The sequence below is a fragment of the Corythoichthys intestinalis genome, chromosome 18, assembly GCF_030265065.1.
Source record: "Corythoichthys intestinalis isolate RoL2023-P3 chromosome 18, ASM3026506v1, whole genome shotgun sequence".
Classification (NCBI taxonomy): Eukaryota; Metazoa; Chordata; class Actinopteri; order Syngnathiformes; family Syngnathidae; genus Corythoichthys; species Corythoichthys intestinalis.
In genome coordinates this window covers 4,179,663-4,197,710 of record NC_080412.1, presented here as the reverse complement: position 1 = coordinate 4,197,710, position 18,048 = coordinate 4,179,663, and the positions used below count along the sequence as shown (strand labels likewise).

The 18,048-nt window shown below is 43.1% G+C and overlaps 1 protein-coding gene across 1 annotated transcript in view; it reads right to left on the bottom strand.

Annotated features, from left to right (window-relative positions):
- Positions 1 to 555: 555 nt before the first annotated feature.
- Positions 556 to 18,048, bottom strand: part of LOC130906810 (oocyte zinc finger protein XlCOF22-like) — a 30,532-nt gene continuing 13,039 nt past the window's right edge. Inside the window, exons 5-6 of the mRNA XM_057821460.1 lie at positions 16,585 to 16,833; positions 556 to 8,702 (exon numbers count right to left, since the gene is read on the bottom strand). Coding sequence (XP_057677443.1) covers positions 7,570 to 8,702; positions 16,585 to 16,833 — 1,382 coding nt within the window. The 3' untranslated portion in view covers positions 556 to 7,569. The remainder of the gene's footprint in view (positions 8,703 to 16,584; positions 16,834 to 18,048) is intronic.

Sequence of the window (18,048 nt, the reverse complement as noted above, 5' to 3'; positions counted from 1 at the left end):
ATTTTCCACCATGATTTACAAATAAATTCTTTAAAAATCAAACTATGTGATTTTCAGTTTTCTTTTCCACATTCTGTCTCTAATGGTTGATGTTTACCCATGTTGACAATTACAGGCCTCTCTAATATTTTCAAGTAAGTATTGACTAAATACTAATTTGCCCCACTGTATCTTTATTGTTAAAATACAAAAAAGGAAATGTCTACATGAACTTCAATTTTTAATATGTCTTTTGTTCTTAAGTAGTTAAAATTGAGATTTGGCATTTAGTATGCGAGGGATAATAAAAATTTGGTGGAGGTTGGGGTTATTGCTGTTTTTGTTAACTTTTATTATGCAAATCATGGAAAAAATACAATTTTGAATGAAAATCAGTTTTTGTATGTTATAGAAATGACTGAAAAGTTTTCTTTGCATTTCAGTAGTTTTAGAGGTTTGACCCCCCCCCCCCCCCCCCACCAAAAAAAAAAAAAAAAAAAATTCTGGCTTTGTGGCGACATTCACATTGGGGAGTTCCGGCAAGAAATTGTAGCCATTTTCACCCCTTCCCCCGCCAGGAGAGCACTATACTCTGCTTGTTGCCCTCTTCATGTGCCCGGTGTTCTGTCAAGTTTTCCACCCAATCAAAAATTGCAACTTTGTGCTAAAAATAACCACGAAAACAGCAATTACAAGGTAAACACTACAAATTTTCTTAAAATAAAGGACTACTTACGTTTGATCATGGATGGGCATGTAAAAAGCTCTCCTCATACACATTGTCATGTGAGCTGCACAACAACTGCAGCCTCTCTCCGATGACTCTCGCTGTTTACGTCTTCACCGTGTAGTAAAGCATTATTTTGCCATATTCGTGTTGACCATTTGGCAGATACACGCTTCTCCGACGTCGGCCGGTTTGTTCAGCGGTCATTGTCCAGCTGCTTGTGTAACGGGGGTATATCAAACTTGCAAATATTGTTTCTTTTTTATAATTACACAAAATTGTTATCTTATTTTCTATTTTATTTTCGTCAATCCTCCTTCAAAGTTGAAACTTTTTGTTTGTATGTTGTTTGTTTCCCCTATGTCGGTTATTACCGCGACACCTGCTGCTTTAAGTTGAGTGCACTTTATTAGTTCTCCCCTTTTCTGTGTGGATGTCGAAGGGGAGGTAGGTGCTATTTAGCTGCAGAGAGTTTTGTAGGAAAATGTAAGTTCCAGGCATGCACTCATGTATAAAAATTGCATTGCATCTCTTTTTTGTATTTATTTTGAATAGGGGCACATTTTTAAAACCGTGTTTAACGGGAGGATTGACTTTTTCCTGACTGTTATCAGGTATGTCGCGCCCTTTTCTGTGTGGATGTCGAAGGGAAGGGGCACATTGTTAAAGCCCTGTTTAACGGGAGGATTGACTTTTTCCTGACCGTTATCAGATAAAAAGCAAGTCACACTGCACTCTTACTCCCGGCGTCATTCCAAACTACACATACAACGCAGAGTCGAAACCCACTGGTCACACTTGGTCCCGTGAGCCGGATTCATATTCGACGAGCGCCTGCCTGGTCGCCGGGGTGCAACTCGTCAAGTGGCTCCTGCCTGCTCCTCCCCCTCCCCTCGCTACTGCTCGGAGGACAGCGGCGCACTTCCGTGTGCACAAAGTGAGAGCAAGCGAGAAGTAAGAAGTAAGTAAGTGAGTAAGTAAGAAGCAGTGCGTGCGTGAATTTGAACCGTTAAAAAAACGAAGACGAAAACTATAACGGTGGAAAAAAAAAAAAAAGAAAGACGTTCTGAGTGAAAGCATTTTGATGGTTTTAATAGTCAAGCAAGTAGAAAAGTACAGTATTACTGTTGATATTCTTGAACATTATTTTCCTTTTTTTTGTCACTCAATGTAGTGTTATGAGTGAATATACATCTTGAGTGAGTTTATTCATTATTATTTACCACTGTGTTAATTTTGATATTGTTCCAAGTTTGGTGCATTACACTTTAGTGTTAGTCTTTTTATGGTATCTGGAGCAATTTAGTGTATGTTATTGAGTGTAACACAATGACTGAGCAAGGATATGTTTCATTTGGGAGAGGTAGAGGTGGATTACCTCCTCCTAGTGAACTGAGTCACTCAATCAACCAATCAGTTAGTAGCCCACCACTGATTCCTACAACTAGCTCCACGCCAATATCCCAATCAGAACCAAAGCCCACACAAATGATATCTGTTGAAACTTTTGGTGATATGATGACAAATTTTGCCAAACAAATTGGAGGGAGCATCTCCATCAACCTAGGCACAATACACCAGCCCAGCGCATTCCAGCCTCAGTCCCCCATCACGGGTCAGTCAAGCAGCCATTCCGAGGTGCCACCAGTTAAAGTTGTTGTGCAGTCTGACGCCAAGGCACCCCCTTATTTCAGGGGTGACCATGCTGATACTTTTTCTGTACATGAGTGGATTGACATGATGAAGTGTTATTTGAATAGAGTTAAATGTGACACTCATGATGAAATGTATGAGCTAATCACGTCAAGGCTAACAAGAAAAGCTAGGGACGTTGTGAAAGTGTCACTGCGTAGCTGCACCAGCCTCAGTGCAACTGACCTCCCCTCAGCCGTATTTGACATATTGAAGGTTAATTTTAGTGAACTGTCATACTTCAATTTGCCCATTAAAGCTTTCTACAGTACAGTTCCCCATTTGGGTGAGAGTGCCATGGATTACTGGATTCGTCTTAACAAATCAATTGACGCAGCTGATGAATGTCTGCAGCGGCGAGGAAAGTCTGTCGAGAATCCCAGTGCTGAAGTGGTCTTGATGTTTATCAATCACTGCCCTGACCCTCGTCTTGCTATGTCTTTCCAAGTAAAGGCAGCTGAACAGTGGACCGCAGCTGAGGTTCAAGAGCGTCTGGATGCCCACATGAGAAATGTTAGAAAGACCAGAATTCAGCCACAACAACTGAGGTCGTTCTCTGCTTATGATCAGAACTTGGTGACTAATCCTCCAATGCCACCATCCGTCACTGCAGAATGCCAGCAGACTCCGCCTGCTCTTGCTGTACCTTTCACAGCAATGTTCGACAAGGTTCTGTCTTTGTGCAATGCTTCCCTGGCCAACAATCAAAAACAAAGTGGCACATGGTCCAGAAATCGTTATACTGGTCGACCCCGAAGTCAGCCGAATTCTGTGCCATCCCCATGTAAAGTATGTGGCTCCAGTGAACACTCTACAAATGCACACTGTAGGCTTTACAGACTTTGCCACAGCTGTTGTGAGCATGGCCACGTCAGGAATGAGTGCCCGCATGGCTCTAGCCAGAAAGCCGCAACACCATCTGCCCGCCCCAATGCTGATTTAAACTAGCCCGCCTATGTGGAGAGAGGGGTAGCATAGGCGTTGCTAGTGAGACCCTCAGTGAAAATAAAGACATACAGTTGACCTATGTGAACTGCTGCAGTAAGCTTCCTGATGATGATACAGTGATTGTTGTTGGTTCACATAGGGTCCAAGGGGCTAGTGATTTGTTTTATGCTCCATTCTCTGTTGGGGGTAAATGTGCTTTAAGGGGAATGCTTGATTCAGGTAGCATGTCATGCACACTCAATACGGAGGCTGAATCCAAGCTTAGGGCTTCTGGTGCTCTTTCTACTCCTCAACCAGGGCCTGAGAAGGTGGTACTAGTTTGTTGCGGTGGTCTCATGACTCAACCAGAGTGTATCTATGATCTGGATCTCGAGATTTATGGGTCCAAATTCTTTGTGCCGGCTTTCCTCATTCCTGGGCAAAGAGATGAACTGATCATTGGAAGCAATGTCATTAGACCAATCATCCAAAGACTGAAGTCTGAACAGGAATATTGGAAGGTCATCTCCTCTAACACCTCAGATCCCAATTGTGAGCAGTTTCTTGAGTTGCTCAGCTGTATAACTCGTTATCCTGGTCCTGCAGTACCTGAAAAAGTGGGCACTGTAAAACTAAGAACAGCTGTCACTCTTGCACCACAGGAAGAGTATTTAGTATGGGGGAAGTTACCTAGCAATGTTCCTGTGTCACCAGGGAGCACTGTCATTGTGGAGCCCACTTCTTCACGTTCAGCTCCAAAAGACAATATAGTTGGGCGGGTTGTAGCTCCTATGTGGGGGGGATTGTTGGGTCCCAATGAAAATTCTGAACCCAACAAAGAGTCCTGTGACACTGCGCCGCAACGCTAAGGTAGCTGATGTGTTCCCCTGTGCCGCTATAGAAGATCCCTTGCAGAATGTGTGCATTCCACAGACCAGCCAGCAAAGCGCCATAGTCCCTGGTGCAAATGTCAAATCTTCCCCCTTTCAACGGCTCAAAGACTGTGGACAAACAGATGTTGATTTGGAGTGTTGCGAAGTGTCAGAGGAGTGGAAAGAGCGGCTGGCTGAACTCGTGTTCACATACCAAGACGTTTTTTCCAAAGACAAGTTGGACTGTGGGGAAGCTAAGGGTTTTGTCCATCGTATTCATCTCACTGATGACCGCCCTTTCAGGCTACCCTATCGTCGCGTCCCTCCAGCACATTACCATAAACTCAGAGAGGTACTATCTGAAATGGAGTATAAAGGCATTATCAGCAAGTCAATCAGTGAATATGCGTCCCCGTTGGTCCTTGTTTGGAAGAAGTCGGGCGAATTGAGAATCTGCACTGACTTCTGGTGGCTTAACGCCAAGACCATGTAAGATGCTCACCCACTTCCTCACCAGGCTGACTGCCTTGCTGCCCTTGGTGGAAATGCCTTTTTCAGCACCATGGACCTCACATCAGGGTTTTACAACATCCCCCTCCATGAGTCTGATAGACGGTACACCGCCTTCACCACACCGATGGGCCTCTATGAATACAACAGACTTCCTCAAGGCCTTTGCAACAGCCCTGCATCCTTTATGCGGATGATGATCAGCATCTTTGGTGACTTGGACTTGTCCAGCCTCCTCTATTACCTAGATGATTTACTGATCTTTGCTCCAACTGAAGAGGAAGCCCTGAAGCGCCTAGAAACTGTCTTCTTGCGTCTCAGAGCCAATAACCTGAAGTTGGCGCAGAAGAAGTGCTATTTGTTGCGCAAGTCTGTCAGGTTTCTTGGTCATGTGGTGCACAGTCAGTTGATCAGGACAAGGTGAAGGTCATCTCAGCTTTCAGGAAGGAAGCTCTCATGAAAGAAGATGGCTGCACCCCATCCCAGCAAAAGGTCAAGTCCTTCCTAGGAATGGTCTTGTACTATCAACAATTCATTCCTGGTTGTTCGACCATCGCAAAGCCGCTATACAACTTGACTGCTGGACAGAAGAGGAGCGCCAAGGGTTCTTTTGGGCGGAGAGGAGCTGGCACCTTCAGGGAGCTTACCCCTCAGGATTGGACTCCTGCCTGCGAGAAAGCATTCGAGGGTCTAAAACATGCACTTCTCAATAGTGTGGTGCTAGCACACCCGGACTTTCATAGACCTTTCATCCTCTGCACAGATGAGTCTCTTGATGGTCTGGGTGCAGTCCTATCCCAAATACCTGCTGGCGAGGATAAAGCAAGACCGATTGCTTTCGGTAAAACGCAAGTCACACTGCACTCTTGACTCCCGTCGTCATTCCAAACTACACATACAACGTAGAGTCGAAACTCACTGGTCACACTTGCCCAGCGAGCTCTCCTGTCCATAGTAGCAGGGGAACGAGCTGTACATTGCTCTCCGCCATGCGGGTTGGCGATTGGTGAAGACAATCGACAACCCAGTCGTCATGTGAAATGACCGGGCTAGTTATGTGTAATTTTCCGCTTTGAAGACTGAAACGTCACTCGGTTCAGGTTAGCATGTCGGCTAGCTGTCACACCTCTTGGTTTGTTTGCATTCTCCAAAGGAAGGGAAATGACAAAATCCCGACTTACTAGGGTGGCATGAAATAACGTTTGGGAGGTGCGACAGTAAAGGTGAAGTCGACAGTTTTGACCATTATGGAGAAATTTTGTCATGTCGTCCTGAATAAATGTATTTTTATTATTTCATATTACATTTAGCACAAGACTGTTATTTGTCATGACTATACCATTTATTTAGCCATTGCAGAAAAATACTTGGATAAAAAGAATAAAAATCCACCTGTTGAGGACGCTACAGCCCTATAATGGTAGGCGTGACTAACCGGGAGATTAAAAGACTAATTTTTTGTCATCTGCGCTTAGCAAAACATTTGTATATAGTCGAATCATCTCAACATGATTCTAATTCAATTAATTTTATCCTGTCGTACGCACTTTACATATTGTCTAAAAATGCATTTACTAATGTTAATGAAGGGACCTTATTGTACAGTGTTATATTTTCCAGAGCCAATTAAAAATACATTTTCCCAAACAATATTGCAAATTGCAAACTTTTACTGATACAAACAGACCCTCAAGAAGTTAAAAGAATGCAATTATATATACTGTATATAGAGCAGTTGTAGGCATACTTATTGCCCCCCGGCTTAGATGTTGGAGTTTACCCCGGTAGAAGAGGGGGTAACCTCCCTCTGCCTTCGGGTGCGCAAGTCTACGCCACATTTGACGTAGACTTGCGCAATTGATCGAGTTTGCAACGAAGGCTCTTAGTGTGGTGTGAACCTTGTAGAGCACAGGTGTCAAACAGATTCCAGAAAGGGCCAAGTGGGTGCTGGATTTTGTTCCAACCGATACCGCGCAGAGACTTTAACCAATGAACTTGCGGCTGAAACAAGCAGCACTTGACAAAGTTTAACTGATTACACATGTAAAAGATATGATTGGTGAAATAGTGTCCTCTTCATTGGTTGAAAAGCAAACCTGCACTCACTTGGCCCTTTCTGGAATCATTTTGACACCTGTGTTGTAGAGCTTCAGGCATTCCAGGATCCATGTATGTGGCATTGAGTCATAGGCTTTCTGGTTATCAATCCAAGCAGTGTACAAGTTTGTCCGTCTGGTTTTACAGTCTCATGCGACAGTTCGGTCCCACTTCAGTTTCTCTCCTCTAACAGAGGGACACGATGGGAAAATTGGCCCCGAAGGTGCGGATTTGGTGAACCATCCTTTTAATGCTGATTCTTTAAAATTAGCAGTAACAGTTCATAAAAAAACAGAAAAAAACAGTACACCAAAATTGTGAAAAAAAATCAAGAACAATATAACTTTTTTTTTTTTTTTTTTTTGCCAGATCACCCTGGCCCAAGATCCTGCTACTTAACATAATCTAATTTAATATTCATTCTAAATCAGGTAAGCTAGTTCTTCTGACAATAGTGTGAATACAATTCACACAAGGAACCGACAAAGCGCACGTATAGTACCAAAATTGCAAATCCTCAATAGGATTTAAGGAAGGTCCACAAAATACTATTGTCTTACACGCACAAACTGATGAAGCCATCATGGATGACAGGCAAAACAGTCGTTGGCCACCGCTTCTCACGCGTCTCTTCAACTGATCCTTCTGATTGAATCGTTATCACAAACTGAATTTCTAAAAAGGTTTTTCACTAGTGTGGGTTCTTATGTGCTGTATGCAGGTTTCCCTTAGAAAGAATCTGACCACAAATTGAGCAGGAAAAGGTTATTCTCCAGTGTGGGTTCTTCTGTGTCTTGTTAGGTTTCCCTTTATAGAGAATCTTTGGCCACAAACTGAGCAAGGAAAAGGTTTTTTACCAGTGTGGGTTCTTCTGTGTGTGTTTAAATTGCTTCTGCAATTGAATTTTATACCACAAACTGAGCAAGCGTGGATTCGTGTGTGTTTTGTTAACCAACGCTTCTCAGTGAACCTTTGGCCACAAATTGAGCAGGAAAAAGGTTTTTCGCCAGTGTGGGTTCTTGTGTGTATTTTTAAGCTCCTCTTCTCAGTCAATTCTTGACCACAAACTGAGCAGGAAAAAGGTTTTTTATCATTGTGGGTTCTTCTGTGTGTGTTTAAATTGCTTCTGCAATTGAATTTTTTACCACAAACTGAGCAAGAAAAAGGTTTTTCACCAGTGTGGGTTCTTATGTGTGTGTTTAAGTTGTTCTTCCGAGTGAATTTTTGGCCACAAACTGAGCAGACAAAAGGTTTTTCTCCAGTGTGGGTTCTAGTGTGCATTTGCAAGTGTTCCTTTCGAGCGAAACCTTGACCACAAACTGAGCATGAAAATGGTTTTTCTCCAGTGTGGGTCATTTTGTGGTATTTTAAGTAGTTCTTGTACCTGAATCTCCGGCCACAAACTGTGCAGGAAAAAGGTTTTTCTTCAATGTGGCTCCTCATGTGCATACAGCAAGTATACTTATTAAAAAATGTTTCCCCACACTGAGAGCATTTACATTTGTCGTCACCATCGGCTTTCTTAAGACCTTCATCATAACTGTCAGGCGAGTGTGACATGGCGTCTTCGCTATCTGATAGTGGGGCGGTGAAACTGTCCGTTTGCAATCCTTCTATTGAGCTGCTGCTGTTGTTGCCGCTTGGAGGCCCTGCTCCTCTGCTAGTCTCACTCAGGCCCTCTTCACTCTTCAAAGGTTCACCAGTTGGACTGGTTATATCGTCCTCCTCTTTAACGTATGGCAGCTCTACCTCCTCCTTTTTGATTGGAAGTTGCACTTCTCTCTTTTGCTGTTGAGGGTGCTCTTGCTCTTCCTGTTTCATATGCAGGTGCTCAACTTCCTCTTTAATGCCAGGACACTCTGACTCCTGCCGCTCAGGACCAATATATGTTCTGAAACCTGCAAGACACAATAGAGACAAACTCAGGACCAAGATATGTTCTGAAACCTGCAAGACACAATAGAGACAAACTATGAAGAAGAAAAAAAAAATCAATAACATGTTGGATGAACATAAAAAAATCATGGAAACCATTTCCAACTCATGAAATGGCTCCTTTCCAATTTGAAGCACTTGTGTTAGACCCAAAGGACCTTTCGCCAAAGCGCCATAGTTACAGTTGCTAAGACGACACGCTTCCTCACTTTAACCGCATAGCCATCGCAGGCAGACGCATACGGAAGTGTTTTAAACGATTTATTTTGGAGCAATACCAGTGCATCATTCTCCAGATTGGGGCAAAAGGGATCCACCGATCTTTATCATTTATTTATTCCACGGACAGCACAGAGCTCTCCCCAGCTGTAGCAGTTATCAGAGTCTGATGACTAAGCATGTGCCGGGATGAAATTTTGACCGTATGATAACCTTAAGAAAAAATACCGCGGTTTTACGCCATTGTAATTATAGCTCTAAAATGTGTTATTTTGAGATGTATGGGTATTTGAAAAATCAATTGAAAAGGATTTTTTTGTTTTTTCACAACATATTTGCAAATTGGAACAACAAAATGAATATAATGTTAAAATAAAAAATAAAATATTTTAAACTAAACTGAAATAAATACACTTTATAGACTAAACCCACAGCAACAGCTCACATTGCTCAACAGTAAAACAAGAACAAAAATATTTTCCATAAAAAAGTAACGACAAAAAAAACTTTTTCATAAAACATACTGTATATTCATTATTTACACACTCACCGGCCACTTTATTAGGTACACCTGTCCAACTGCTCGTTAACACTTAATTTCTAATCAATCAATCACATGGCGGCAACTCAGTGCATTTAGGCATGTAGACATGGTTTAAGACAATCTCCTGCAGTTCAAACCGAGCATCAGTTTGGGGAAGAAAGGTGATTTGAGTGACTTTTAATGTGGCATGGTTGTTGGTGCCAGAAGGGCTGGTCTGAGTATTTCAGAAACTGCTGATCTCCTGGGATTTTCACACACAACCACCCCTGAGCGGCAGTTCTGTGGGCGGAAATGCCTTGTTGATGCCAGAGGTCAGAGGAGAATGGCCAGACTGGTTCGAGCTGATAGAAAGGCAACAGTGACTCAAATAACCACCCGTTACAACCAAGGTAGGCAGAAGAGCATCTCTGAACGCACAGTACGTCAAACTTTGAGGCAGATGGGCTACAGCAGCAGAAGACCACGCCGGGTGCCACTCCTTTCAGCTAAGAACAGGAAACTGAGGCTACAATTTACACAAGCTCATCGAAATTGGACAATAGAAGATTGGAAAAACGTTGCCTGCTCTGATGAGTCTTGATTTCTGCTGCAACATTTGGATGGTAGGGTCAGAATTTGGCGTCAACAACATGAAAGCATGGATCCATCCTGCCTTGTATCAATGTTTCAGGCTGGTGGTGGTGTAATGGTGTGGGGAATATTTTCTTGGCACTCTTTGGGCCACTTGGTACCAATTGCGCATCATTGGAATGCCACAGCCTACCTGAGTATTGTTGCTGACCATGTCCATCCCTTTATGACCACAATGTACTCAACTTTTGATGGCTACTTTCAGCAGGATAATGCGCCATGTCATAAAGCTGGAATCATCTCAGACTGGTTTCTTGAACATGACAATGAGTTCACTGTACTGAAATGGCCTCCACAGTCACCAGATCTCAAGCCAATAGAGCATCTTTGGGATGTGGTGGAACGGGAGATTCGCAGCATGGATGTGCAGCCGACAAATCTGCACCAACTGTGTGACCCTAAGGAGCTATCATGGATGGACAAGCCCCCTGTACCACCGACAAATTGAGGAGGTAGCTGACATGGGAAAAACATACTAGTGGCTGGAAAAGGCCGGACTGAAAGACAACACGGAGGCACTGATGGTAAATGGTAGGGATGTCCCGATCCAGGTTTTTGCACTTCCGATCCGATACCGATATTGTTTTTCACTTCCGAGCCGATACCGATACTGGCCGATACCGATACCGGCCTATCTGAGCATGTATTAAAGTTTAAAGTTATTTAGCCTCCTTACTTAGTTGTCAGACTCATGTTGAAAAGGGTTTTAGTACTCTTGATAACAACTAGCCAGCTGAATTAGGTGAGTTTGAATAACACACAATGGTTGGTAACAAGAAACTGACCTGTTTATTCAGTGACAAACACAAAACATTATAAATGACAAACAGAAATGGCATAGTCAGTCAGTAAAACGTGCAAATAATATTGTAAACTGTGGGTGGAAAATCCCACAAACCCCCCAAGCTATTAGATGCTTTTAATGTTTCGTGCATTAGTTACAAAAATTGTAAAAAAAAAAAAAAAAAAAAAAAAAAAAAAAAGCCTCTCAGGTTTAAATAAACGACTATTTCAGTATCAAGTTTACATTTTAAAACAGTAAATAAAATACTCCAGTCCCCATTCTGTATCAGCAGCTTTGAACTACATTCAATTAATTTAATTTTGCGAATCAACTGTTAAAGTTGTTAAAATTGTTCCCGTTAGTCCATAATTTCCCTTCTGTCTACTATTGACATGTGAAAGTTTTAAAACTGTTTTGAAGATAGATTCAAGTCAAGATTTTGCCGATTTAGGAGTATACTGCTCCCTTTGTGTGTGTAAGCGGACACAAGTTCGCAGCAAGCCAAACTCCATTCAAAAATGAACGCGGGAGTCAGGAAGTAGCATCCAAGCTCCAGGTGCTTTTATTTAGCTGCGCGGTCACATCCAAAAATGAACCCAAGTGAAACTAAAAGAAATAGAATGTACAGAACGAAAATGATTGACAGGTTTGACTATCCATATGCTATATGTCAAATATATGCGAAGCCAATTCCCATACAATGCCTCTCAATATTCTAATATGCAAATGAAGCATGCAGCAGGTGCCAAAGTTTACAAAGTGGTCAAAACGCTCCAAATATGGCACATAAATCGCTAAATACTATATATAAAAAATGTACTTACAGACGATGCCTTCGAAGGCGCAAACAACACGACAAGTTTAGGCTAGCGTGAGCACAGTAAACAATGCTGCCCAGCTCTCGTCAAACGGCGGACTGACGAAACGACTACAAACATGGCCGCCGCGCTACTTCTTTCCTGTTGGACGGCTGTCAAAATAAAAGCAGGAACGAAAAATGCACATCGCGAAATGAAGGGCAGAACAAGGAGTATTTTAGATAAAAAGTTAATTAGGTTCGCTTGGAAGGTTCACTACAACAGCCTACAAGGGAAGTCTCCTGCTTTAAGATGGCGGCTGTTTACTAAGGCACCTAGTTTTCAATGCATGTGTATGTCGCTAAATGCTTGATTAGGTTGGTTGTATTAAAACTTCTTATAGCTTTACCACCACGCTTGACTTTATTGTGGCATATTTTGCACTCTGCCACTTCGTCTTTGTCGTCCTTTAAGGTGAAATGATCCCACACAGCTGACATTTTTACAGATAAGTCTCTCGGTAAATTGGGAGACTGTAATGTAGTGTGTTGAAGGTGTGCCTTAAAATGCGGACCAGATTTTAGGGAAACCGAAGCAAAAACTGGAATGGATTATGTATATCGGTGTGCTGGAAAACCCGGACCTGATTTAAAAAAAAAAAAACTGGATCGGAAGTCGGGATCGGAATTTTTCCGTGTCGGCCGATCCGATACTGATCCGCATTTTTTTGCCCATATCGGCGTCCGATCCGATCCAAACATCCGATCGGGACATCTCTAGCAGTGATAGATGTAGCAATCCCGAGCGATAGCAACATCAGGAAAAAAGAACACGAAAAGCTGGAGAAATATCAAGGGTTGAAGGAAGAGTTGGAGAAAATGTGGGGAGTGAAGGCATGAGTGGTGCCAGTAGTGATCGGGACACTAGGGGCAGTAACCCCCAAGCTGGGTGCATGGCTCCAACAGATACAAGGAACAACGTCCGACGTCTGCGTTCACAAGAGCGCAATCCTAGGGACAGCGCAGGACCCTCAAGCTCCCATGCCAGTGTATCACAAAAGTGAGTACACCCCTCACATTTCTGCAGATATTTAAGTATATCTTTTCATGGAAGCACAGTGACAAAATGACACTTTGACACAATGAAAAGTAGTCTGTGTGCAGCTTGTGGGGAGAGCAAGTATTTGATACACTGCCGATTTTGCTGGTTTTCCCACTTGCAAGCCATGTAGAGGTCTGTAATTTGTATCATAAGTTCTCTTCAACTGTGAGGGACGGAATCTAATACAAAAATCCAGAAAATCACATTGTATAATTTTCAAATAATAAATTTGTATTTAACTGCATGAAATAAGTATTTGATACATTACCAACTAGTAAATATTTCGGCTCTTCGTTCTTTTTTAAGAACCCCTCTTGTTCTCCACTCATTACCGGAAGTAACTGCACCTGTTAGAACTTGTTACCTGTATAAAAGACACCTGTTCACATGCTCAAACAAACAAACTCCAACCTCTACCTGTATAAAAGACACCTGTTCACATGCTCAAACAAACAAACTCCAACCTCTCCACAATGGCCAAGACCAAAGAGCTGTGTAAGGACATCAGGGATAAAATAACAGACCTGCACAAGGATGGGATGGGCTACAAGAAAATAAGCAAGCAGCTTGGTGAGAAGGTAACAACTGTTGGAGCGATTATTAGAAAATGGAAGAAGTTCAAGTTGACGGTCAATCTGCCTCATTCTGGGGCTCCATGCAAGATCTCACCACGTGGGGCATCACTGATCATGAGGAAGGTGAGGGATCAGCCCAGAACTACATGGCAGGACCTGCTCAGTGACCTGAAGAGAGGTGGAACCACAGTCTCTAAGAAAACCATCGGAAACACATTACGCCGTCATGGATTAAAATCGTACAGCTCACGCAAGGTCCCGCTGCTGAAGCCAGTGCATGTCCAGACACGTCTGAATTTTGCCACTGACCATCTGGATGATCCAGAGGAGCAACGGGAGAAAGCCATGTGGTCGGATGTGACCAAAATTAAACTTTTTGGTCTAAACTCGGCTCGTCGTGTTTGAAGGAAAAAGAATGAGTATAACCCCAAGAACACCATCCCAACCGTGAAACATCATTTTTGGGGGCTGCTTCTCTGCCAAGGGTACAGGACGACTGCACCGTATTGAGGGGAGGATGGATGGGGCTATGTATTGCCAGATCTTGGCTGACAACCTCCTTCCTTCAGTGAGAGCCCTGAAGATGGGTCGTGGCTGGGTCTTCCAGCAGGACAACGACCCAAAGCACACAGCCAAGGCAACTAAAGAGTGGCTCCGTAAGAAGCATCTTAAGGTCCTGGAGTGGCCTAGCCAGTCACCAGATCTGAACCCGATAGAAAATCTATGGAGGGAGCTGAAAGTCGTGTTGCCCGCCAGCAGCCCCGAAACCTGAAGGCTCTGGAGAAGATCTGCATGGAGGAGTGGGCATAAATCCCTGCTGCAGTGTGTGCAAACCTTGTCAAGGACTACAGGAAACGTTTAGTATCTGTAATAGCAAACAAAGGTTTCTGTACCAAATATTAAGTTCGATTTTTGTGATGTATCAAATATTTATTTCATGCAATTAAATGCAAATTTATTATTTAAAAATCATATAACAGGATTTTCTGTTTTTTTGTATTAGATTCCGCCCCTCACAGTTGAAGAGAACTTATAATACAAATTACAGACATCTACATGCTTTGCAAGTGGGAAAACCAGCAAAATCGGCAGTGTATCAAATACTTGTTCTCCCCACTGTATATATTAGAGTCTATTTATTTTCCCCTCAAAATATAGCCATTAACATCCAAACCAGAGGTTAGATTTTGTGCCCAAACCCGACCCGACCCCCACAATTTAAGCATTCACGTTCGGGCCAGGTCGGGTCGGGCCGCCGTGCCGGACTAATAAATTATTTAAAAAAAAAAAAAAAAAAAAAAAAAAAAAAAAACGGAGAGCAGGCTCTCTGTATTGCGCTTTTGCTTGTGCGTGTGCACGAACGCCGTGGCGCCGGCCGCTTTTTCTTCTTGTCCTCCCGCTGTACCGTTTGCGCACGGCCGAGGCGCCGCCCTCTCTTGTTCCCTCTCCTTGTCAGAGAGGCGCGTCCATGTGAGAACAATATCCCACACCCTCAGAAATATGTTTAACAAACTTTCCCAGCGTTATTTCGTTGTGTGAATGCTTTGATAATTCTAAAAAAAATATGTAGATTATTTAAACATTAAGAAAACTTGCGTTTTTTTCTGCCAACTCGAAGAAATGAAAATAAATTGCTGCTGCTGCGTTTTTTCCGCGTCACTCAAAAAAAAAAAAAAAAAAAAAATCGGGTTTTTCGGGCTTGGGCCTGCAAATCTAGTTAAGTGATCGAGCTCGGGCCCGGTCGGGCCTCAATACCGGCGGGCCGTGTCGGGTCGGACTGGATTTTTTAGGCCCGAACTAGGCTCTAATCCAAACCCCTGGCAACAAAAGTGAGTACACCCCTTAGTGAAAGTTGTCAATATAATCATACAGTACAACATGTCAACTGTCAATATTTTGTGTGGCCACCAGTTTTATCCAGAACTGCCTTTCTGCCTTTACTCTCCTGGGCATGGAATTGACCAGAGCTTCACAGGTTGCCACTGGAATGCTCTTCTACACCTCCATGACGACGTTTATGGATATTTGAGACTTTGCGCACCTCCACCTTCCGCTTGAGGATCCCCCCCCCAAAGATGTTCTATAGGGTTCAAGTCTGGAGACGTGCTTGGCCAATCCATCACCTTTACCCTTAGCCTCTTCAGTAAAGCAGTGGTCCTCTTGGAGGTGTGTTTGGGGTCATTGTCATGCTGAAACACTGCCCTGCGACCCAGTTTCTGGAAGGAGGGGTTCATGCTCTGCTGCAGTATTTAACAGTACAGGTTGGAGTTCATGTTACCCTCAATGGAACACCTGCAGCACTCATGCAGCCCCAGACCATGACATTCCCACCACCATGCTTGACTGTCGGCATGACACACATATCTTTGTACTCCTCACCTGGTCGCCGCCACGCATGCTTGAGACCATAGGAACCAAATTGATCAATCTTCATCTCATCAGACCAAAGGACATGCTTTCAGTAATCCATGTCTTTTGTTGACATGCCTTCAGCAAACTGTTTGCAGGCTTTTTCGTGTAGAGGCTTCCTCCTGGGGTGACAGCCATGCACACCAATTTGATGTATTTTTGATGTAGAGTGTGGCGTATGGTCTGAGCACTAACAGGCTGGCCCCCCACCTCTTCTATTTCTGCAGCAATGCTAACAGCACTCCTGCGACGATCTTTCAAAAAAAGCATTTGGATGTGACGCTCAGCTTCTTTGGACGAACAACCCGAGGCCTGTTCTGAGTGAACCCTCCTCTTTTAAAACACTGGATGATCTTAGCCACTGTGCTGCAGCTCAGTTTCAGAGTGTTGCCAATCTTCTTGTAGCTTTGGCCATCTACGTGTAGCGCAACAATACGTCTTTTAAGGTCCTCAGAGAGTTCTTTGCCATCTGGTGCCATGTCGAAACTTTCAGTGACCAGTATGAGAGAGTGTGAGAGCTGCACTACAAATTTGAACATACCTGCTCCCGATGCACACCTGGACCTAGTAACACTAACGAGTCATATGAGATTATGAAGGGAAAATGACAAGCAAAATCAATTTGGACATTTAGGGATGTACGTTTTTTCAAAGTGGTGTACTCACTTTTGTTGCCAGGGGTTTAGATATTAATGGCTATATTTTGAGTGGAAAGTTAATTAACTTTTATATAAGCCCCTCTGATGGCCTCACTCGGACCTCCATCTTCAACCTTCAAGGGCTTACCAGTCCACTTGGGGATGTCCACCGCCTCCACTTTAACATATGGAGGGTCCTCCTCTTCCATTTTAAGGGGATGGAGTTGCTGCTGCTTCTCAATGTGGGGGTTCTCCACTCTAATGAAATACTCCTCCTGCTCCTCTTTGATGTGGATGGATTCTTCCTCCACCTTCTTGACGTATATCGCCTCTTCCTCCTCCTCCTCTTTCACGCGAGCAGACTCCTGGCGTTCAGGACGATGTGCTTGACTGACATCTGCAAGACAAAGACCATAATCACACATGGGCCCAATTTTATCTCTTCATTTGCCATATTCTGTCCCCAAAATATTTACTGCTTCAGAAATATTCCTCCGTAATGGTTTTGTATTTATTCCTATGTTGTTGTCAGTCACTAAGACATCATGCAATTCAAATTCCTTAACATTATATTTTAATAACTAAGACACTAACATAATAAGTAGGGACGTTCAAATCGCATATTTTTGCACCCGAGTGCGAGTCACCTGATTTTGACAAACTGCCGATACAGAGTCCCGATCCGATACCGAAAAAGTTGTAAAAAAAAATAAAAAATAAAAAAATTCCAAGTTCCATGTTACAGTCCCACCATGCAGTCTTCATATTGTGAATTATTTATGAACAATAATAAGGTACAAACATTCTTGTCTTTACAAAATGCTTCATTGAGTGAGTCCGCTCACACTGCAGAGAACTGCCTCTCACTGACACAATGAGTTGCCGCAGCACACTTATGCAAGTTTAAACATGATTGACAGATTTGTGCCTTTGATTGTTGAGCTCCCAAGCTTCTCTGGCAAGAGCAAAGCTACAATCATCATCAAAGGGTATGACAGCACCTGGGGAAATGCTAATATTCCATCATTTATCCATAAACACATGCCTTTTGGATTCATATCATGCCACTTCGTGTAATTACACACATCGCAACACCAAGAAAATGATAGAAATTTGGATCGAATGTCAAGCTAAAACGACCGGCGCCCGAGATCCCACAAATCTAGCATATTGTGTGCATGACACCACAACAAGGAAACAACCGGCTCAGTGCTTAGTACTGAATGGCGGTGATGATGGCGGACGATTTTGTTTCTAGTTGCAGCGACAAATCCGACGTAACGAACATTCTTCTAATGGTGACGAGGAGAGTTATGAACCTTTCTTTGGTGTTTTGGTTATTATTTTTGAACCCAAACGAAAGCCAATGCAGCCTAATGAAAGGATAATTGTGGGGCGCAATCACACTGATGAAACACTGGCAACAGATCGTGTGGGAGACACCGAATGGGTGTCCGCAAAATAAATGTAAAGAATAATAATCATTTATTGTGCTATCATAGGTTTTCGCTCTGCCAACAGACACAAATATGAATGGGATTAGACGATTTGTTCTATATATTTTACGAGCGATAATTTACACATGTGTTCAGTCCTATATCCAATGCGTGAT